Source organism: Eurosta solidaginis, chromosome 1 (assembly GCF_040869045.1).
Source record: "Eurosta solidaginis isolate ZX-2024a chromosome 1, ASM4086904v1, whole genome shotgun sequence".
Lineage (NCBI taxonomy): Eukaryota > Metazoa > Arthropoda > Insecta > Diptera > Tephritidae > Eurosta > Eurosta solidaginis.
In genome coordinates, this window is record NC_090319.1 from 74,377,786 (window position 1) to 74,401,841 (window position 24,056).

The window sequence follows — 24,056 nt, forward strand, 5'->3', positions numbered from 1 at the left end:
GGTTAGTGATATCCGATGTAGGAAGTGAGGTTTGGAGGAGGTAATGATCGAACACGTTTTGTGCTCATGTCCTGTGCTTGCCAGGCTAAGACTGCAGCTATTAGGAATGATACAGTTGTCAGATCTAGAAGCAGCAAGTGGCATAGGTCATAGAAACCTTCTGCAACAACTTTTTTTTGTTCATTTGACTACCAAAACGGTCAATTACGAATCAAAGATTTGTGCGCAGTTGATTCAACATCTTGTTGCGATGGATAAAAATTTACAGAAATTTCGGTTGAATTGACCCGTATTTTGGTTGATTTTACCAGTCTTTTTCTTTCAGTGTAGGAGTGATACAGCTGTCAGATCTAGAAGCAGCAAGTGGCCTAAGTCCTAGGAAGCTTCTAGTATTTGCCAAGAGGACGGAATTATTTTATAACATAGGTCCTGGTTTTCGATAAGGGTTTTCAGTTTGGTCGTTAAAACAAAGTTCTGGTAACACTACGTACTCAATCATTCTATGTGAGGTCCGCATGCACCGGCCAGTTCAACCTAACCTAACCTCGCCACCGAAGTAATAATTTGTCTGATTACCTTTTAAAGTCACATCACCTGCCAAGATTTGAAACTTTTGTTTCTGCTGCTATTGGTTTACTGACTTAGTTCTTCTCAATTTCTACACTGAACCCTCAAGGAGGGGGAGTGCTTAGTTCTCTTTAAAAATAGTCCAACTTTTGATATATTATATCTGTGTCAGCTTGTTTCCCCTCGAGCTAACAATAAGTCCGCGCAAAGTCCTTATTTAAATAGTTTTTTTTTAAGAGAACGGGACATGATATCATCCGTCACTAAATTGTATGGTGTTTTTTAGAAGATGTATTTGATCCGCTTAATAACTACAGCAGTATTACAACAATGCTACTTGATTGATAGTATGGTGCCTATACTCAAATTGGTATTATGCTGATGTTTGATGTGATTTGCTAGTGATGATCACGTGATTGTCAACGTTTTATTCAACTAACGCGCGATTTGCCACTGTTGGCCAATTTTTTGAAAATGACGTGATGCTATGTTATAAAAAGTAACAATTCTGTAATGACGGCAACTCAGATAAACCCATAATAACATTAAAAGCAAATAAGTTAGCGGATGGCTCCGAATTGGGAGTTGGTGTAGGCTGTTTTTAGATCCTTTTTCCAGCATTAAGTGTGTCTCGCCGATATGTATTTTGCTGGAAGTCTACAGAGACTACTGCTTGCTAATTTATATGACAGTATAATATTTATGTGATTTTCATAAATGTTAAGGAATGCATTTTTCCTGGAATGGAGTCCTTGCATTCTCATGGCTTTACACTGTTTGGTTATGAAAGCTCATCCACCCAAATGTTCAACATGATTTCGTATGTAAACCGCGTATGATATCCATATAGCCAAAAGGCGGTCCTTTTCCCCTAATCCTTCTAGGAGTACTTTTCGTCATTGGGTGGTTCTTTCCGTCAAGCACTACCTAATATCATTGCCAATCAATGTCTGCTCTATCCATTTATGAATAAAGTAGCTAATAAGTCATAGCATATGATGTGTGACATATGAGAGCGCCTTGCATGTCAGCGTTCCCGAGTTCGCCAAAACAGGCATACGAAACTATGTACTACCGAGCTGTAATTCTTTCAATCGAACGAGAAAGCCAGCTCTAACTGGTGATGTATCTAGTATAAAGCTAAACTCTGAAGTATATACTTGTAGTTGTTGCTGTCATTAATTAATTAAAAACTAATTATACCAACAACAACTTAACTTTTAATGAACATAAATTAATTACACTCTACACCGTTTGCTGTAGTTATATAATGATGGAATTGAATGAATGAAAGATTGAATTAAGTCAAATCGTCAATGCGCGACATTTATCATCATGTCGCATGCAATGAGTTAATGTCATAAAGCACTAACTCACTAAATGACGTAATGACGTTAGCGCAATATAACCATCTCACCGAGTACTGACTACCAATTACAATGACACGGGACGATTAAGAATCGCTCAGGCATGCAAGAAGCAACGGATCGTATTGCGATGCTCACGTAAACAAATACAACAATGTTGTAAGAAAATGGACTTGTCATATGTAGAAAGGAAAAGCGAAGAAAGGGAAGGAAGCGAAGCCTACTTAATTGCTACCCAATAAACCGTTTGCAATGAGGTTAGTTTGTGGTATTGAAAGAACAACATGTAATTTTTTGTTTATCAAATGCCCCATCACTGGTAGAACCACATAAATTTAGTCAGCGCTAGAGCCCCATTTGAGGCCTTCGATGCTCGCTTGGATGTTCAATAGGGCTGTGAATCGAGCTGTGACGGTTTTCCTTATACAATTTTCAAAGCTCCACTCACAGCTAGCATTGAGGCTTCCACAAGACTTAGATTACTGCAAACACCTTACGAGTTAAGAATGTGGTGAGGTTATTCGTATGATCTAACATGTACATTTTCGTGAGAAACTACTCCAACCGACTCCCAGTTCCAGTCTCAGTTGTTCAAGGTCTGTCTGTAGCTAGTCGGGTCGATTTGGGAGTTGGTGTAGGATGATTTAGTTGCATCTGCGGGTTAATCAGTCTTGCTAACTTACTGAATGAGTCTTACCGACTTATTGACTCTTGTAGTGTCTTCCAGGAGGAGGTCTATACCAATAATAGAAACGATCTTTGTTGACAGCCTGCCTGTCTCAAAAACGTTAGGATTCAACTTCATAAAATCGTATATTATACGGAGGTGTTGCAACCATACGACATCTCAGAGCCTTCCCATGCTGGTTTACTGGGCGTAGTAATATTGATGGCTAGGTAAGGTTCCGAAATAGATGTCAATGAGGCGTACAGCTTTGTCCAACAGTGGTTTTTCACCTTCTGGTTGATTGTGAGAACCTATTGACACGTTTGGATGAACCAGGAACTTAGCTTCCTTCTCAAACTAAACAAAGTTGCAGTGAGCATACTTAAGTTTGTGTCCCCACATAGTACCAACCATCTCTTCAATTGCAATGTGGAACCAAAGCATCTAACACCTCCCTCACTATGGTCCACCACTGTTGAAACTGCAAGGTTCCTTGGACTCACGTTAGAAAATATTGATGACAATTTGTGATCGGTCGCACCTATTGGATGGGGCGAAGCACTGCTACAACAACAAAAACAACGTTTGTCAACACCGGGCACTGTGCTTTAACGCCTATGCTTTCGAGATGGCTTATATCAACAAGCTAACAAAAAAGAAGCTGTCAGATTGAGGAGGAAGATTATGACCTCACATTTTTTGACAGTATGGTGAAAAAGAGCAATGTGGATCTTGCGCTCCTACTAAAGCTCATATAGCAAGTGGTCTATTGAGGACTTATTAGGAAGTGGAAATCATTGTTTTCGCATGGAACTGTGGGAGTTCCCCTGGAGCTCTGGAGATAAGCTTGGTTTACTGGTTTCTCCGGTTTTAGCGACGTGGCCACTATATAAGTGGTTTCGTATACGCCTTTCGTTAGCCTCGCGAGAAAAGCCACCGAAATAAACCCGCTTGGAAACATAACGCATTGAGATGCACCGCATTTCAAATCACTGAGGACAACTGGGCTTAAGTGTACCCAATGGTATCGACAGACAGTTTGCTTTCCACTTCCGTCAGAAGGCTCTAGAGAAGAGTATAAGAAATATCGGAAGCCTTAAGAGTCACTTAGCTGTCGGTATAAATGTTGCGGCTTATATCGAGCTCTTGACAAAGAAACCCTCTAAAAGCATCCCGCCCAATATCGGTCCATCCCTAAATCAGGTCAGCATCCCACTGCTCAATTGTGCGCTCAAATACAATGAGGTGTTGAAGTTCAGACAAGAAAAAGTTAATCTACATCGCCTTTCATTGATTTACTGGCGGGCGTATTGAAATATTACAATCTGATAAGAGTTCAAGGTTAGTAGATCTAGGATCTTGCTGATATCGAGAACAAGCTGGACTACATAAAAAAGAGCTTGGCGCGATTTATCCTTAATAGGCAGATGCATTTTGACTGGGAAGCTTTTCATGGTAGAAATACATTCACAGTGTTTTTCAAATCACTGTCGAGGAGCGACCCCGCTTAAAAAACTGTTTCCGAAATTTTTGTTGTTGCTTTGGCCGGGAATTTGGACCCAGTATCTTTGGCATGGTAGGCGGAGCACGCTTCCATCACACCCGCCTGTGCTACGAAATACTTCAGCTTTCCACATATCTAAAGGAAAAGCGACTATAGTACATACTCGTAATACCATAGTAGGCCAACGGGTCTTAATATGCTTCTCTGGAAAGCTGATAGGCATCGATGATAACCTTATATAACTAGTGGATTTGGAACACCAAGACTTTGACTAAAAACTTGACAGGAAATACACTTCGCCTCTCGGATAATTGCCAAGCAAGCTCACATAACAACTTTATTTTCTTTATTCAGCTCCACCTTGCCGAGTGGGCTTGAGCTCTACCTTAAGTAAATTTTACAAGATTAGGATATCACGGATCACTCTTTGTTAAGAACTCATCACATGATTCACGCTATCTTACAAGATGGTAAAAAGGAATAATCAATGCACTGCTTTTTGTTCAAAGAACTCCACTTTGTGAGCCTTCCACTCGAGTGTAAAAGATTCTGAAGACTGGTGAACCGGTGACTATTTGTGTGATGTTAGATGTGCATATCTAAGCCGTGGACTCCGAATACAGCTATTCGCACCTCCTAAACTATTTTGTTGTTGATCATTGGGTAGCAGAAGAAGCCACCGGTGCGTGTGTGGAGCACAAGCGAAACGTAGATAAGGTAAAAATGAGTAAAAAACAAAAACAACAACAAAGCTCAATTGAATGACAGTGTACAGTCAACTATCTAACTTTGACTTGCGTGTAATTCGAGTTGTTTCTGTTGTTGTTGTATAAACACAGAAACGCAACCATGACTTGGTCAATGAGTTAAGTGAGCTTCGGAATAGCGGCTTAACTTGGCTCAATGTTGACGTTGTCATATTCTATGTATACTGCAGAAGATGTACATGTCGATGATGAGCTTGCACTTGCACTTGCACTTGACTTATGGGAAGGTTGACTGACTCACTCAGCTGCTTACATATGAGTATATATAGACGAGTATGTATAGAGACTTGGCCGGTGTCACGCTGAGCTTCAAGTTAACGATGCTATTCTGAGTTTAGTTGACTTTGCGTATTTGGGTTTGACTTGGCATCGAATGACCGTGTAAGTTATGAAAGAAATTGTGAAAGTTTAGCGCAACGCTAAGTACATAGTTAATAGTTGAAGCAATGAATATGACGGCTGGGAGGGCCAACTTTTTGTTTGGGTGGTGCATAATAGTCAAGCGCATGCGCATCACCGTTGTAAGCGACGTTTTATTTATATAATATTAACAGTTAACTCGCAATTACATACCTCGAAATATACTAAAATATGCATAGAAGCATTCGTGAAAAAAACTAGGGGAAAATTTAAAATGCAGTAGTCACTCTCAGTGGGTTAGCGCACATCTGAACGTTGAACCTGAACTTCTCAGGTACAAACACAGTAAATCTACTAACAGTAGCTGGGTTTTCCAAGCAATTGGCAACTTCTTTTAACGACCAGTTGAATATTGTATTTTAAATTGTAGACTTATGATGTAGAGTTGGCTGATTCTGCGATTTTTGAAGAACAATGCGATTGTCGCTGTGTGACTTTTCAGTCACCGTTACAATTATTTGAGAGTAACTAACAAAGATTGTGCAGTTGTTCCTGTAACTGGTCAAGCTGACGAAAGATGGTTACAAACATCGGGGTGTCGGACAGCGAAAAAATCTCGCCAAAATAGGATACTAAAAGATCACGTCACGTGTACAACATAAGTAGGGATACAATTTCCATACTTGTGGGAGCACAATCTGGGCATTGCCTAATAGGTAGGCATGCAGAAAGGTTAGAAGTGCCTTATAGTCTATGCTTCAGAAGTTGTTAAAACGGTGAGGAGGAGGAAACTGTGGTCCACCTCAGCTGCAACTGCCCGGCACTAAGTGGCGCACGAAAGCACTTCCTGGGTGCTACATTTCTAGATAATATGAGCCAGGTTGTGGAGCATGACGTCAAGGACCTAGAAGCTTTCATCGGGCCCTCAAAATGGTTCGAAGAGGAAAGGTAAAAACACCATTACCATTTTGTTGTTGGTACCTTCCTTGAATGCAGTGTATGGCGGGGTTCTAAAGATTGATCTACAAGAAAAAACGCAAATTGTGGGATATGCTGATGATATTGCAGTGATAGTAGTGGGCAATAAACTGGACTGCTTCAAGCATTATGTAATGACGCCGTAGGAAGAATAAAGAAATGGCTGACCAATACGGGACTGGAGTTGGCTAGCCAAAAGACAGAAGTGGTATTAGTAAGCTCCAAACGGCTCAGAGCGGTGGGAGAGAAAATTTCCAAAGTGAATGGAGCACTTATGCGAATAGTGCCTTACATTGGTGATCCGAGCGAATGTCCACAGTAACCAGTTCGATAATACTATACGCAACACCAGTGTGATACGGATCTAAACGGACCCATCGAAAAGATATATTAGCAGCATATCGCCTTGCAGCTATAAAAATAGCAATTGCTTATCGGACTGTGTCCGACGACGCGATCCTGGTCCCAACCCTGAAAATCCCAGTGGACTTACTGGCAAGCGAAATGGCCGATCTGTATAACACTAATATCGAGCGACCACCTGAAAAAGCCAAGAAAAGAACAAGGACACAAACAATAGCTAAGTGGCAAGAACGGCGGGAGGGCTCGAGTAAAGGGCGTTGTACCTTCACGTTAGTTTGGGACGTAGCTCAATTGATTGAGCGGAAACACGGCGAATTGAACTGCTATCTCACGCAGATACTGAGTGGATATGACGGTTTCAAAGAGTATTTATGGAAGCGTAGGATAGATCCTCTTTGCCCATTGTGTACCACGGAGTTAAAAAATGCAGAACACGTCATGTTTCACTGTCCCCGTTTTACGAAGAAAGACTCACTTTGCATAGAGTTTTTGGTGAGGAACCTATCATCAGAAATTTAGTATCACAAATGTGCAACAAGAAGGAATGCTGGACAGCAGTGAGCAAAGTGGCATTTATAGTCATGACACGCCTGATGGATGCTGAGTGGGAGCGCAGAGAAATGCGCAGCCGAAGCAGTGGCTCTTAAAAAATGAGAAATATCGAACGCCACCCTGAAGTAATGCGAAAGTGGTACCGGGGTGGGGGACGGTTCCAAAACTGGGGTTGTTTTTTAGTCTACGGACACACGGTTGCTGTGACCCACGGTGGGGTATTTGAACAATCTAGCTGGCCAAAAGTCGGTTTTTCAGACTATTCCAATTTTTTTTAAATATACTCCTAGATGTTCACTAAATAGTATACATACCCCAAAACCGATCTGCAACGTCAACGGAGCTAATAGCGCACATCTAAAGTTGTATAAAAATTGTATGCAGTTCGATGTATTTTTGGATTAAAAAGGAATATACACTTCTAACCTAAAAACTTGTTCACATTTTTAGCCTTAATCAAATCTAGTTACATTTTCTTTTAGTACAGGTAATGTGTCTTTAATTCAGATTTTAGACTTTTTATACCGCATGTTTAAACTGAGTTATTCTACTTGTAATACTACTACTTTTCAATATCAAAGTCAAACCTTTCAAACAAAAAGATATATCGTTTTTTCATGGCATATCAAGTCAGTAATTTGTTGGCAATACATAAGCTTGTGTTTGTTTAAAAGTGTAATAACAAAAACGGCTGCGCACACCCGCGATTTTTTGAGTGGCAACCTTGTGAAAACATCCTCAGTGGCAACACCTAGGTGAAAAGTCTTAAAATACTATATCGATGTACCAAATTTGATTCAAATCGCTTAAGCCGTTTCCGAGATGGTAGTGAATATATACAAAGAAATTTAAAAAAGGTGAGGTGGCAACCCTAAGTGGTAACCCTTCTTAAAAATGTCAATAGAAATGCGGAGTAAAATACTTTTCGTTTGATAACCATATTTGAATTTACTGTCAAATATTTCCTTTCATAACAATAAAGTGAGAGAACCATTTTTTGAACAGAAATAACTGCTGTTTTAATTTTGGCCAGCTAGATCGATTAAATACCCCACCGTGCGACGGCAGCAATTATGGTGAATTCGCCATTTTTCAGCCCTCCCGTAAAAAAAAAACCTTCCATTGCTAGGTCATCAGCAGCGCAGTTGCTAGAGATGCAACTGTGCTTTGGGACCCATATTATGCTCAGATTGTATCAGCTGGCTTGTTTAGAGCTTCCTTGCACTTTAACGCCACTAGTGACGCTGTATTACTACATTACAGGGACTTTATGGCAGCTTGACTGTCGGAAAAAATTGAAAAGAAGTTTTCAACAGCAGATTGATTAGTACGAGAGGCGCTTTCCAGATAGTTATAAGCTCAGCTTGAAAAACAATACAGTTGTCTGTGCTTGTGGTAACACATAAGTGGTTTTCCTTTTCCCTAGAACCCTAGAACTCTGATCGTAAAAAGAGGAGCAATCCGTCTGAGCGGACGCGCTGGTTTGATATGAAGATAATAGATTCAACGAAGGCGGGTTGATTTTTGTATAGCATCTCGGTTATTTATGACAGCAGATGCTCTAACTGTCAGCCGTTGTATTGAATGTTTTTTTTTATTTGTGTTTACTCTTTTGTATTTTCATTTCATTTTATGCGTTTCTTATGCGTATCCTTGGCGTAATTTGAAATTGAGATTAATTGTTTGCTACAATGGAATATATTCTTAATTTATATCCTTTGTCAATTTATATCGCTCACATTTCACATGGTTTTTCCGCTCTTAAAAATTTCTTTATCACTACCTTCGTCATAGACGTTTTTTAATGTCGCTGGTTTTAATATGGTGGTCAGACCCACTTAAATTATATGTATTTATGTATGTCTGTATGTATGTGTTAAACATTATCCTGCCGTTAGTCGTAAGAACACCATGTGGTTTTGCGTTTTTCCGGTTAATTTATTACCTTTCTTGCCTTTTTTTGCGCTGAAAAATTGTTGAAATTAAAATATAAAAACTGATGATCAAAAAATCGTAAAAAACAAATTACATTGCATACTATTGCCACACTTCATTTATCCTTTTTCTTGGCGCGCACTCTTTCTTTTATTACCTTTTAACGGTTGATTGAGTTTTTAACGGTGCGTTTATTACTTACATATAACCTCCCCCAAGTTTCTAGTGTCTATCAATATTTAATAACTTTTAAATGGTTTTTGTGTTATTAAAATTGGTAAATTGCTTGTACAGCAGCGAACAGAAAAAAAGCAATGAAAATTTTCATACAATTTCGTCAATTAAATTCTTCTTTTTTTATTTTCGATATTTCAAGAAAAAGTTTCTATGAACTTTATATTTTAAATTCTTGGGTTCCCAGGACAGGAAGGTCATTAACACAAAGACTATCAAGCCAAGCAGGGTGATGCTATAGCAGCATTCTGTGGCCCATAGCCCACCTGTGGACTCACAAAGACACACACTAGGGAGGCCGTAAGTAACTGGGAAACAAAGCAATTCAGACAATACTTCAGTGAAAGCCAAGGGCAAAGACAGCTCAAATCTTATATATTATTTTTAATTGCTGTTTTTATGTGCAGGTCCCTTTTTGAATCTTATTTGGAGTCCAAATCTATAAATAAAGTTTTGGTTGTAAAAATGGAGATTCGTGCTATGAGCGAACTTTGGGCATTATTGGTCGTAGTGTTTTTGTTTAGCTATATTTAATTAAAATAATTTGTTAAAAATAAGCGATTGTGAGCACACCAAGAAATCTATTTGTACTATGGCACTATTGTGAATATTTGATTAGAACTAACACTGCATTACCGGCAGTTGCTAACATTCGCCAGATGGCAGCGCGAACGCATGTAAGTTTTCATTGATAGATGATTGATTGATAGAACAGCTGATTTCTGTTGATATTTGATAAGAGGCTTTTATATTTGTTGTGCAAGATGCGCACGGGTCCGGTTAGTTGTTTATACTGCCAGTAACGGGAGTATCAGCCGAACTTATTAATCCAAGTACTGGGTACTAAACGGGGACTCTGCAGTTTACGATATCATCTATGTAAGTTTAATCTATCCGACACAAAACTGTCGCTTTTGTGTGCTGGAAGATAAAACGCTGGTTCATATTATCTGCGAATGCCTCGCTCTGGCAAGGCAGAGAATCTCTCATCTAAGTGGCGTGACTATTTATGCCTTCGTGATATGAAGTAAAAGGCTTGAAGTAAATTTAACAACTTCTCTGTCCCCATACAAAGCGCTTTGAGAATGCCCCACGCCCATTATTTTTTGTATTGCTTAATTGAATAATATGAATATATATTATAAAATATTATTTTTATAATTAATTTTACATATATGTATAAGTTTTTAGGCAGGGATTGTCCTGTATGTATGAAAAAATTTATTTGAAGCAATTTTAAATTTTATAATTTATTTAATAATTTGGGAAAAATTTAAACAATGTGACATCAACCAACGCATAACTTTACCATATGATTCCATACGAAGTATGGACTATGAATAAAGAAAATATGCAAAGAAGGCAATTGGGATAAGGTTTACAACAACTAAGGCATGGCGTGGCTGAATGCGTTTATAACACTTCAACCATCGTAGGAGTGCGGGTTCGAATCCCACTCCCAGGAGAAAAGGTTTTGAAGAGATTTAAAAAAGGTATAATCGAAACAGCTGTCGCCTTGTCCGTCCTGATGTCACGTTGTATAAATTTTTCCCTAATTATTAAATAATTTTACATATATTTACCTTATTTTGGCTATTTTATTTTGTGAGTCAAATGTGACTCCGGAGCGTAGCAAAAACAGTTTTGTTTACCACGTTCAATGAGTCACATGTGAACATAAGAAATAATTTAAGTTTTCGAATAACAATAACGGTAAATTGATATATAAATGTCAAAAGCGTGTATTAGTGTCCTTTTTTGTTTAATTGAAGTTAGAAGTATATAAAAAAATTGAAGAGAAAGGGAAAAAGGTATCAGAAAAAAAATTTTGAAATTTTCTTTCATTTTCCTAAAGTTTAGGTCTTTTGATATACGCTCAGATAGAATTCACAAATATATAACGACACGTTCATACCAAGAAATCGTCTTTAAGTTGTATAAAGAAATGAATCACATGTGACTCATGAACTTATTTCAATACTCCCCTGTGAGTCACATATGACTCACTGGCCAGGGAAGTTGTTAATATTTTAAAAGCCCATATAGTAATTCCCTGAAAGTTCAAGCACAATAGATCTAAATAAAGGTTGTAGTGTATCAAGCCCTTATAATAGTAATAATAATGAATATTATTTAAATTCGAAAAAGCACGAAAATTCGAAAAAGATTTTGGGTAGGTTCGAACTTTTTTGTTGAAGTTCTATGCATTTGTTTGAGTATTTAGTTTAGATGCAGTCATAGATCTCCCAAAAATCGTACTGATTTTTGGAATTTTTTTCCGAAGCGTGTTTTAGATTTTCCTTACAGCGTGAAACATTATTTATGTGGAAGAAATTCTAAAAAACACTTCGGAAAAAATGTTCAAAATCAAAACGGATTTTGAGAGAACTATAACTTGAACTGAAATGGATTGGACTACAAAACTGCATACTCAAAAAATTAAGAAAATTCAAAAAAAAAAGTTCAAACTTTTCTCGAATTTTCGAACTTTTTCGAAAACGCTATTGGTTTGTATAGTTTCAGTAAAAAAAAATCATAGAAGGTTTTACTTTAAATATCGAAAATAAAAAGGAATAATTCAACTTACGAAATTAAAAAAAAAACACATCGCTAGTGCTATATTTCTGTTCGCTGCTGTACTTGCTCTTATACCTTTAAATAAGCCCATATGTTTCGGGGGAACTACGCTTCAATTATGTATTATTTAAAACTTTAGTATACTAATTTTTATTTCCCTCTCTTATAATTTCAGCACTTTTCGGTGACTATGGCAACATTGGTCGAATTCGTCGGCGCCATCATCCGCGTGGCACAAAGCGCGGTCGTCCACGTGGCAGCACAAGGCGTGGCGGTGGTAATGGTACATTGGGACGTTCAGTTTCATCGCCGGCTAGTGGAAATGTAACATCACCTGCAACACCAGGTGGTGAAGGTGAGTTAATATGCTACAATCTTAGAATCTTTTTTATCCAATTGTTGTGCTTTTTCCTTAATTATATATTTGATTTTTATTTTATTTATTATTATTATTTTATTTTTTATTTATTTATTTTTATTTTATTTTTTATATATTTGATACGTAGGTAGCTCACCGGCTTGACGGCATGATAAGATACTTTTCTTGGGAAAGTGGACCAAAAACCTACTTGGTCGAAAAAAATCGTATTTTTGGTGCGATATGCTAGAAAGGTAACACGCAGGTAACCTTCTAGCTAGATTAGTATTTAGGGACCATTTCTTCCTGGAAATAGAGCATGAATGAACCCATCTTTGTTTTTTAAAGTGAAACGAGAGAGGAATGGTGAGAGGGGGAGGACAAGAAAATGAACTAGAGATAGAGAAGCGCTGTGAATGAAATGGATAGAGAGAAGAAGATTGAGAGAGAGAGAGAGTGTGATAGAGAGAAGCAGAGCAAGAGTGCAAAGAAGCGCGAGAAGGAAAATAAGAAAAATACATCGAGTGTCCATAGTCGTACGTTCTGGGGTCTAGTACTTTTACTCTGTTTGCAGCACTAGGCTGATATCTAATCAAAACTTGTGCATCTCATCCGTGAATTATCTTTTGATAGAAGCGGTTGCCGTCAAGAGCAGATTCAATCAGTTTGGGCTTCAGTTTCCACGATAGCTGGCGCGGTTTCCGGAAAGGTACTTTTATTTTGTATTAAGAGCTTTATTTTTCTTAAGCCGGGATGTTGTTATTCCCATTTCGCCATAGATAGGCGGCGGAATATATTCTCTGTCTTCAGGCATGTGGGTATCGGCTTCGTCAACCCACTTACTCCCCTCCCCCTTCTGTGCATAAATGTGACCCCTCTTGAAATATTTTGCCCTACGCCAAATTTTCAGATAGCCGCTAGCATATAAGGCTGCTCACAATAACGCCGTCCTACCTCACGTTTCCTTTTTCTAAGCAGCGGTCTCTCTTCCTTCTTCGCGTTACGATAACTTCCAAAAAACATTGCGTTGCTTCTCCCGTACACAACGTGTCGCTGTAGAAGTCGTCATTTTTTCTGAGGCAGTGCGTCACTCCTTCTCTTAGTATTTTTTTTTTTTTGCAGACTCGGTGGAAGCTTATAGTCTCCAAATTGGCGAAACGCGATGAGATAGAAATATTCGCTCATTGGTAGTTTACATAGTAAGGTCAAAGGTTGCTCTCAGTGGGCAGGTGTCAGGGCCGAATCGAGAAGTCTTCAACTGTCGGTTCCATGAGCAACATGGCATCGGAAAAGTTTTCTTGTGTCACTACATGCACTTTATTCACTGCACAGAAGCGGGGTCGTATCTTAGCTGCCCCATGACAATGGTTCGAGTCGATAATTTGACCTCGTAGAATTACCACATCCAAGACAGTTGCAGATCAAATTGGTGTCTTGCCCTTTGATCAGAAGAAAACCACGAGGTTGTATTCTATTAAATTGGAATTTTAACTACAGACGAACATTTTTCGAGCTGCGTTGTAGTCGACCCAACCAAAACATGATAAACCTTCAGCCTATCTAAACCAAATCTTACTTTGGACCGAAAAGTAAAGTCCTCTCTCGGATAACGAAAAACAAGCTCTACAAGTCACATACCTATTGTCCTTTTATCAGATCAGGAGACTCTGAAGGATGCTCGGGAAATGGGTTCTACTATAGATTGACGAAACTCTACGTATTAAAGAGGGCGAGGGCTGAAGGAGATCTAATGATGAGCTGAATGCGATTTATACAGACATAACTATAGTTCAGCGAACTGAAACAACCCGACTGTGGCATCTATTCCTTGTTATACAAATGGTTGAAGATGCTCCGGCTCAGAAAGCATTCTAATCGGAACCTGCCTATAGAAGAAGATAAAGAAAATGCTCCTGCTGCTATAAAAATGCCCCTAGTCCTTTGAAAATGCCTGGTGGGAACGAACTGAGTTCCTTTGGTGTGTCCTACTCGAGTGATGTGCACAGCAAAAAATTGACTGGCCTTTTATCTATCTTGCTCACGATAGTCATTGCCTTGCCACGGTAGAAAGCATTCACGTTTCCTTCTAGTTTACTTCATGTTTAAGAACCTTGAGTAGACGCTGATCGCGGTAAGACACTCTTTATTCAATCTATCGACAGTGCTAAGCGGAGAAGTCTCCTTCTCACAGAAAATTTAACACCACTACTTCGGTCTTCGATTTGCTTTCCTTTGAGTTGCATTGCCATCCATTTTTTGCCCGTCCATTACATTCTTTGCAGGTTGATGACACCCACATTTGCAGTCAAGACCACATCAACTAAACTGACAGCGTGAACTTCCCTTTAAAACTTGCGGAAATTCCTGTTTTGTACCCTCAAACCATAGTCTCAGTGTGTCCTTAAGCCGTATAGGCAGCAGTGACCGCATTTAGTACCACACTCTTTCAGTCCTGATCGTAAGTGTTCCACTAGTTGGAAACCGCATCTTGCAAATAGACTGCTCATGTGGCTCAGAAGTTCACAAACGACGACTTACGAGTCGGAATTGAGTTCGACTGATACTGCTTGCCAAGCGGTACAACCACACCACATTACACTCACTTTTGACTCACGCCATTTGTTGAAAAATATGCTAACAAAGTATTTAAGTGCGAGTTAATCTACTTCAAAATCACGTATTAACGCCACTCAAATATTTGGCACGTTCGTAATCGATCAGATCCCCTTTTTTTTGTTATTTTTTAAGGATATTCAAATCATTTTTTATGGTATGAGTTGATTATGCAACTTCCGTTAAATTTTTTGTTAATCCTTATTTCCCCTTGTCACTAATTATGTATGCGGTTTCCTTCCAATATATCCGTTGCTCCTTTGCGCGACAGTCGTTCAGCACTTTTGTTGTTTATTTAAGTATGCGCATAAGTGGCACTTAAGTTAATGAGTCACACTTACCTACCAAGTAAGGTAGGGGGGAAATGTGATCACAAAAGCCGAAAAAATAATGACAAAAAATGTATGTAGGTGGAAGGGTGGCAAGGATACGTGACATATTTAACAGTTTTTTTTCTGTAAACTCATACAGCGAATAACAATTTTAATGGGGACTCAAATTACCAAATATACTTATGAGGCATTGATTCCTTATCTCTACAAGTCAAGACAAATATTTTTGATTTTTTTTTTTTTTTATCAGAAAATCACATTACATAAATGTTTGATTTATCTAAGGTAAAATAAAATAAAGCTAACATCTTTATATAAAAAAATTTATACCTAATATTTTGTCGGTCCCATTGAAAATTTACATGCTTCATAACTCGAATTCAGTTTGAACTAGAAAGGCAATACTTGATATAATAATCCGATATATGAGACAAATTTGTAGAAATCAGAGGGGAAGAAGGAGACGGAAGGGTCGGCGAGCAGAGGAAGCGAAAGGGAAGGAAAACGAATGGAGAGATACATAAAAGGGTAATGGAGGAATACGGATTGCGTTAGTGATATTCGGAAGAGAAAGAAAGGCAGTAAGAGAAAGTAAAGGGAAAGATGGAGGTGGAGAAAAAGAAAGGAAGGGAAGAGGGGAAAATCATGTATGATACGAGAGGGAGTCAAAGATGGAAAGCGAGAAGAGCGGAAAGAAAAAAGAAAGAGTGCGGTTGCTGGAGAGCAAGAGTAACAAGAAGAGCACTGAAACGGGAAAGGAAGTAGTTGTGGGAAGAAGAGAAAGAGAGGGATGGTACAGTAAGCCGAAATAACATTGGGAGAGCGACTAGGAGGAAAAGGCGGAGGGCAATGGAAGAAGAAAAGCAAAGGATGGGAGCGTAAGGAAATGGGGAAGAAACGGGTGATGAGTGAAAAATTGGGATCAATAAGACGGAGGAAGAATGACAGAGTGACGGAGAGGGAGATTAAGAATAATAATACGAATCTGAAGAAGGAGAAAAAAATAAGAAGTATGAGAAGAGTAGGAATAATAAGAATAGAAGAAGAATACGAAGAAATAGAAGAAGAAATAGAAGAATAAGAAGGAATAGAAAAAAAAAAACATTTTTTTTTTAACCCCAGCGGGGTAGGGGGTCAGAATATACCCGCGGTAGGTATGCCTGTCGTAAGAGGGGACTAAAATACCAGATTCAAGGGGCTGTGTACCGCAACCCTTCACTTTGCCAGCGAAATATACAGCTTCTCCAAACCCAATTGTCAACCTCACCTATCCGCGGCGAATCCTGTTTCACTAAGAGACGAAGCTCTGGCGACCCCAAGCTCCTCATGGAACTTGGGGGTGGGGAGGGAGGGATGGCCTGAAGGTTTAATGTGGCCATATAAATCGTTCCCGAGATGTTGGGGCTAGCACCTTAATGGTGCTGTATTACCGGAGCGTACCGGATTTGTATCCGGCAAAGGACAAACACATCGATAACACTCCCCAAAGCCTTCCGGGACCAACCTTATCGCTACAACAACAACAACAACAAGGAATAGAAAAAGGAGGGAAGAAGAAGAGGAAAAAGGTGGGCGGAGGGATAGAAGGATACAAATCTGAGCAAAAGGAGAAAGGAAAACGGAAAAAGCAGGGGAAGAATAATTGCAAGAAGAAGAAGGAATAAAAAAGTAGAAGACAATGAAAGAGAAAAATAAAACAAAAACAAGGAGAAAAATAAAAATAAAGAGAGGAGGAAGAAGAAGGAGAATAAAAAGAAGGGGAAAAAGAAGCAGGAGATGAAGAGGGGCAGAAGAGGAAATAGAAGATAAAATCTAGAGGAACAGTAAAGAGAAAAGAAAGAAAAAAGCTCACGGTGAAATTTTTGATTCGGGTAATTGCGATTATCAGTTTATCTTATGTAATGTTTATAAGAACACGAAAGGCGCTTCAGATGATTTCGAATAATCTAAAAACTCGTTCCATAAACGAATTGGCAAACCCCTTTGAAAACTTCAAACTCCCATACTTTGGTTGCTATTGCGGTATGAACATAGTGTAGTTGCGGGGCATATTTTTCATTGAGGTTCATCCACCGCCATTTAGCAATTGCCTTCAAAACATTGCAAATTGGTTACACGAAATTTCGAGAATTGTTTCCATCTGCCAGCATCTCAAGTTTTTTGGACTCAAGTATTTCAGACTCACGCTTCTTTTTCTAGCTAGGCAGCTTAATCCGTCGTGTAGACTCCTATTTTCTGAAGCCTTTCGCCACTTTTTATCGGAGGAATTGTTGTTCTGGTACAACTTTAGGTCTATGTTTAGTATTCCATGGTGCGGTACTTAGTGGGTAAAAACTATGCTCACATTGCTCATCTACATTGTTATGTAGGTCGAAAATAGCTCTCAGAGAGCAGGTACGAGTGCCGAGTGGAAAGGTTATAAGTTGTCGCTTTATGAACTTACTGTGGACGGAAACTTTCCTTACGCCAGTTTGAGCACATTTTTCGCTGTATAGAGGCGTGTGCGTATTTTGGGTGCCAGAAGATAATGGTTCGAGTTGAAATTGGGATTTTATAAAGTGGCTTCGTTCAGCAGGTTGGAACTTTAGATCTCAACTTGACCAATTCGTCTTCTCATTCTTGCTGAGCAAAGATGTTTTTGGTGCTGAGACCCTTTTATTCAGTTCACCAAATGCCGCGAACTTTTCAACTACAGAACCAAAGACTCTTTCACTGCCCATCCCAGTCAACAAGCAAGATTTAAAATTTTGAATGTGAGCGGTTTGTATTTATTTTAAAGTTTATGACAGAAGATGTCCTGATCTACGTCGTATGCATCAGCTACGAAATTTTTCTTTACCTAACACTGTACTTTCTCGTTGTTGCTAGAGCCGTAAAAGCATTCCCCGAAAGTTGGGGAAGTGTTCGGAATAAAATCAATCTTTTGTCGGGTATGAATACGGTACGCTCCGCTACTAGCACCTTTTTGGTACTATCTCGACTGCCTCGTGAACTAATTTCTTGAGCTCTTCAGTGCTTGGATCTGTGAATTTTGGTCGCTTCGTATGGCAGGTATGCCTACTGCGGAAATATTCGAATCTTAGCCTATGAAACCACTGGGGATACTGTAGTTGCTTCGTATTCTGATAGATATATATGACCGACTTTCAAGTCTTTAGCTTATCAGCAAACTTTCTAGACATCCTGTTTTATGAGCATTCTGGTAATATTTTCCCTTTTACTGCATTGCCGTCGAGTCCTGAGCCACATTCTAGGCTAAAAACTTGAACTTTGATGGTAGTATGCTTGTAAAATTTGCTCCCTTTATATTGGTAGTTATGAAGAAAATGATGATGATGATGGTGACCTTAACGATTATGGAGCGAGTCTGGTTATGTCTTAGTGAGGGTTATGGTTATTGTTATGGTTATGACGATAGTTTGCTGTTTGTTACCTTAGTGGTATCGTATGCAGCTCTTGTGTTTGTAACTAACGGCTGCAATTATGCTTACATCTGCGCTTGTGGTTACGGTTATATTTATAAGTTGCGGTTACAGGTGCGATTTTGGTATCTTTACATTTTCGAAGACTGTGGTAGGGACGAACACGCTGACTGCTAGCTTTCAGTTCAGTTTATGGTGGTGCGTACATTGACTTTAACGGTTATTGCTATAATTTTTGTTACCGTAACAGTTACGTTTATTGTCACTGTTATAGTTAGTGTTACGTTATTGTCACTGTTATAGTTGCTGTTAGTTTTGCAGTTACCGTTATTGTTATGGCATCATTTACGGCAGCGTGCATGGTTACGGCTGCGGTTAGGTCAAGATAAAGGGCTAAGGTTAGAGCTACGGTTAGGTTTAAAGCTAATACTACGGTTATGATTACGGTTACGGTTACTGTTATAGTTAAAGTTACGGCTATTGTTATGGTTGCAGTCGCATTAAGGTTTAGGTCTTGAATCACGGTTATGGCTACGTTTATGATTACGGCGGCGGCTAAGGTTATACCTTATTAAAAATTGCAATTAAGTTGAAAGCGTATTACTACATTAAACTTTTCGGCTTCTTGATATTGATTTTTTTTTTTACAATTACATAAGTACAGTGACTATACTTAGCAATAATGTCTCGTTCATCCTAAAAATCACGTCCAGTTGATGCTATTAATCACTTTGATATGTAAAGTATTCATGCTCCCGCAACGCTGCTACTACTGCCGCCCTCTCTTGCTGCTGTTCATTTGTCTAGCCGCCTGAAGTTGAATGCAACACGGATAGACATATGGCGCATGCCACTCTAAATACATATGTAGTACTAGGTATGTATGTCAAAGTGAAGCTAATTTCGTATGCAGACACACTCGTTGCCTTACTTCCGCTTTTTTGCTATGCGTGATTTGTCATCAATACCGCCATTTGGCCGCTGCGACATCATTAGCGGCACTTTTGTACAATACCCTGCCGCGGTGCCGGACGTGGTCTACTACTTAGCATGTCTGCTTAGCATTTTTTCTAACAATTTTTCAAAATTTGCTTTCAAGGTCTCAATATGGATTTATTAACATTAATGTGCTTATCTATAATTTCATGCAATTTTTTTGAGTGGAAAAACCTTGAAATCAACGCCAAAATCATTGAAGCTAATTTGTTTGCGGACCTTTTACCTAATCTCACACTCAATGCAAAGTCATGCATACGCAAATAATGTTTCTATCGGAGGTATGTCCTTGAATGCAAGGAGTGGGAATGCCACCACCGACTTCGTCTATTCGTAAGCTGCTTAATGCAATTAGTTTTGTTGTAAGCGCTTTGTCTCGGCTTGTAATGTTGTGGTGCGTGCCAATGTGCTAATAGCGAAAATTACTAGCAATTATACACTATTTGCGAAAAGGATAATACGATATGTGTAGGCGTGTTGTACGCTTACATATTGTCCTTGGGAAGCGTTGTTGTTATTGCTAACTTGGCAATCTTTGCCACGGGAAGTATTTTTTGTACACATTTTTATGATGACCATCCTGATTCCCTTATATGTTGTATTGATCGAATGGTACGTATCAATTGTATTTGAGAAAAGAGAAAATTAATTTCAACAAGTAAGGAAGGCTAAGTTCGGGTGTAATCGAACATTACACACTCAGTTGAGAGCTGTGGAGACAAAGTAAGGGAAAATCACCATGTTGTAAAAAGAACCTAGGGTAACCCTGGAATGTGTTTGTATGACATGTGTATCAAATGGAAGGTATTAAAGAATATTTTAAGAGGAAGTGGGCCATAGTTCTATAGATGGACGCCATTTAGGGACATCGCCATAAACGTGGACCAGGCCTGACTCTAGAATTTGTTTGTACGATATGGGTATCAAATGAAATGTGTTAATGATAATTTTAAAAGGGAGTGGGCCTAAGTTCTATAGATGGACGCATTTTCGAGATATCGCCATAAAGATGGACCAGGGGTGACTCTAGAATTTGTTTGTATGATATGGGTATCAAATGAAAGGTGTTAATGAGTATTTTAAGAGGGCGTGAGCCTTAGTTCTATATGCTGACGCCTTTTCGAGATATCGCCATAAAGGTGGACCAGGGGTGACTCTAGAATTTGTTTGTACTATATGGGTATCAAATGAAAGGTGTTAATGAGTATTTTAAAAGGGAGTGGGCCTTAGTTCTATAGGTGGACGCCTTTTCGGAATATCGTTATAAAACTCTAGAATGCGTTTGTACAATATGGGTATCAAATGAAAGGTGTTAATGAGTATTTTAAAAGGGAGTGGCCCTTAGTTGTATATGTGAAGGCGTTTTCGAGATATCGACCAAAATGTGGACCAGGGTGACCTAGAACATCATCTTTCGGTTACGGCTAATTTATTTATGTATGTAATACCACGAACAGTATTCCTTCCAAGATTCCAAGGGCTTTTGATTTCGCCCTGCACAACTTTCTCATTTTCTTCTACTTAATATGGTAGGTGTCACACCCATTTTACCAAGTTTTTTTCTAAAGTTATATTTTGCGTCAATAGACCAATACAATTACCATGTTTCATCCCTTTTTTTTGTATTTGGTATATAATTATGGCATTTTTTAATTTTTCGTAATTTTCGATATCGAAAAAGTGGGCGTGGTCATAGTCGGATTTCGGCCATTTTTTACACCAATACAAAGTGAGTTCAGATAAGTACGTGAACTGAGTTTAGTAAAGATATATCGATTTTTGCTCAAGTTATTGTGTTAACGGCCGAGCGGAAGGACAGACGGTCGACTGTGTATAAAAACTTGGCGTGGCTTCAACCGATTTCGCCCTTTTTCACAGAAAACAGTTATCGTCCTAGAATCTAAGCCTCTACCAAATTTCACAAGGATTGGTAAATTTTTGTTCGACTTATGGCATTAAAAGTATCCTACACAAATTAAATGAAAAAGGGCGGAGCCACGCCCATTTTGAAATTTTCTTTTATTTTTGTATTTTGTTGCATCATATCATTACTGGAGTTGAATGTTGACATAATTTACTTGTATACTGTAAAGATATTAACTTTTCTTTTAAAATTTGAATTAAAAAAAATTTTTTTTAAAAAGTGGGCGTGGTCGTTAACCGATTTTGCTAGTTTTTATTAAGCAGACATATAGTAATAAGAGTAACGTTCCTGCCAAATTTCATCATGATATCTCCAGCGACTGCCAAATTACAGCTTGCAAAACTTCTAAATTACCTTCTTTTAAAAGTGGGCGGTGCCCCGCCCGTTGTCCAAAATTTTACTAGTTTTCTATTCTGCGTCATAAGTTCAACGCACCTACCAAGTTTCATCGCTTAATCCGTATTTGGTAATGAATTATCGCACTTTTTCGATTTTTCGAAATTTTCGATATCGAAAAAGTGGGCGTGGTTATTGTCCGATATCGTTCATTTTAAATAGCGATCTGAGAGGAGTACCCAGGAACCTACATACCAAATTTCATCAAGATACCTCAAAATTTACTCAAGTTATCGTGTTAACGGACAGACAGACGGACGGACATGGCTCAATCGATTTTTTTTTCGATACTGATGATTTTGATATATGGAAGTCTATATCTATCTCGACTCCTTTATACCTGTACAACCAACCGTTATCCAATCAAAGTTAATATACTCTGTGAGCTCTGCTCAACTGAGTATAAAAAGAGAAAGAGCCAATGAATTTCATTTGGTTTTTTTCTGAAATAAAATAATTTAAAAAAAAATTTTAAGTTAAACGGTTTTATTGAAAACAATACTTACATGAAATAATAATAATACGAAAAGCTAGAAAATAATTAGGTAGGTCCTAGGTACTAGTCATCACACTCCTTATCAATCTAGGGCGTTGATCAGACAATTAAATAAAAGCGTTGAGCACGTGAAATTTCTAAAAATGTGAGGCGTAGCATAACCTGATTAAGGTTCAGTTGGTTTTACTTATGACTATCAATAGAAATATGACGCGTCCAACGCTTTTATTTAATTGTCTGATCAATGCCATAGATTGATAAGGAGTGTGATGACTAGTACCTAGGACCTACCTAATTATTTTCTAGCTTTTCGTATTATTATTATTTCATGTAAGTATTGTTTTCAATAAAACCGTTTAACTTAAAACTTTTTTTTTAATTATTTTATTTTCAAGTTTTTAGTCTTTATTTAATTGCCTGTTATTTCTCATTCTATTTAGTTCATTTAGTGACTCATTATTACAAGGACTCTTTCCTGACATTTTGTTACAACCTAAGTCCTCAATACATAATCCTTCCAAAGACTTTACTCGACTGCGCCACGTATGCTTGTCCCTCCTCCAACTCCAAAATATTTTGATGTCACTTCTACTGGACTGTATGCAATATTTGTTCCAAATATGAGCCAAATCGAAACACAAATACGATTTTTGTGAATATCTCGATCGATGCGCCACCTAGCGGCGATTTTTTTCACAGGTCGATTTCTATTCTTGCATGTATTATGTGTTCCAAATATGAGCCAAATCGGACCACAAATGCGAATTTTGCGAATATCTCGATCCTTGCGCCACCTAGCGGCGATTTTTTTCTTATTATTGCATTGTCATCGGGTTCTGAACTATATATATTCCAAGTTTCAAGCTTGTAGCTTATCGGGAAGTTACTTAAATTTCAATTACAAGATTCGTTCACAACGGCCGGCCTGTCAACTCAAGCTAAATAAAACCGTTTAAAAATAGCGCTTCTTCTCAAACTTCTTTGATATTTTCAGAATTTCTTTTAGTTTTTTCTGAAATTCATTTCGGTTTTTTCTGAAAAACATCACGCCTTCTCCCAAATTCGTTACCCATTTTCTGAATTTAATTTGTGTGTTTTCTGCAACACATTTCGCCTTCTATCAAACTCCTTTTCTATTTTCTGAATTTCATTTAGTTTTTTCTGAAACATATTTGGCCTCACTTTAAATTTGATAGTTTCTGAACTTCATTTGGGATTTTCAAAGACAAATTTCTCATATTTATACATTTCTGAAATTTATTTTGTTTTTTTTTTTTTTTTTTGAAAAACACTTCGCCTTTTCTGAAATTCATTTGCCATTTTCTGGATTTAATTAGTTGTTTCTGAAAGCAAATTCCCTTGTTCACAAATTTATTTGCCACTTTATAAATTTCATTTGGTTTTTTCTGAAACACATCTTGCGTTTTCCCAAATTCATTTGCCATTTTCTAAATTTCATTTGGTTTTTTCTAAAACTCATTTTTCCATTTTCTGATATTCATTTGGTTTTTTCTGAATTTCATTTGGAGTTTTTTTTTGAAACAAATTTCGCCTTTTCTCTAATTCCTTTTCTGTATACTGAATGTAATTTGTTGTTTTCTGAAAAACCCTTCGTCTTTTCTGAAATTCCTTTGCCATTTTAAGAATT

General features: G+C 38.2%; 1 protein-coding gene across 1 annotated transcript in view; it reads left to right on the forward strand.

Moving 5' to 3' along the window:
* Ino80 (chromatin-remodeling ATPase INO80) overlaps nt 1–24,056 on the forward strand; it is a 380,523-nt gene that overhangs the window by 350,988 nt on the left and 5,479 nt on the right. Inside the window, exon 15 of the mRNA XM_067758294.1 lies at nt 12,047–12,226. Within this exon, the coding sequence (XP_067614395.1) occupies nt 12,047–12,226 (180 nt within the window). The remainder of the gene's footprint in view (nt 1–12,046; nt 12,227–24,056) is intronic.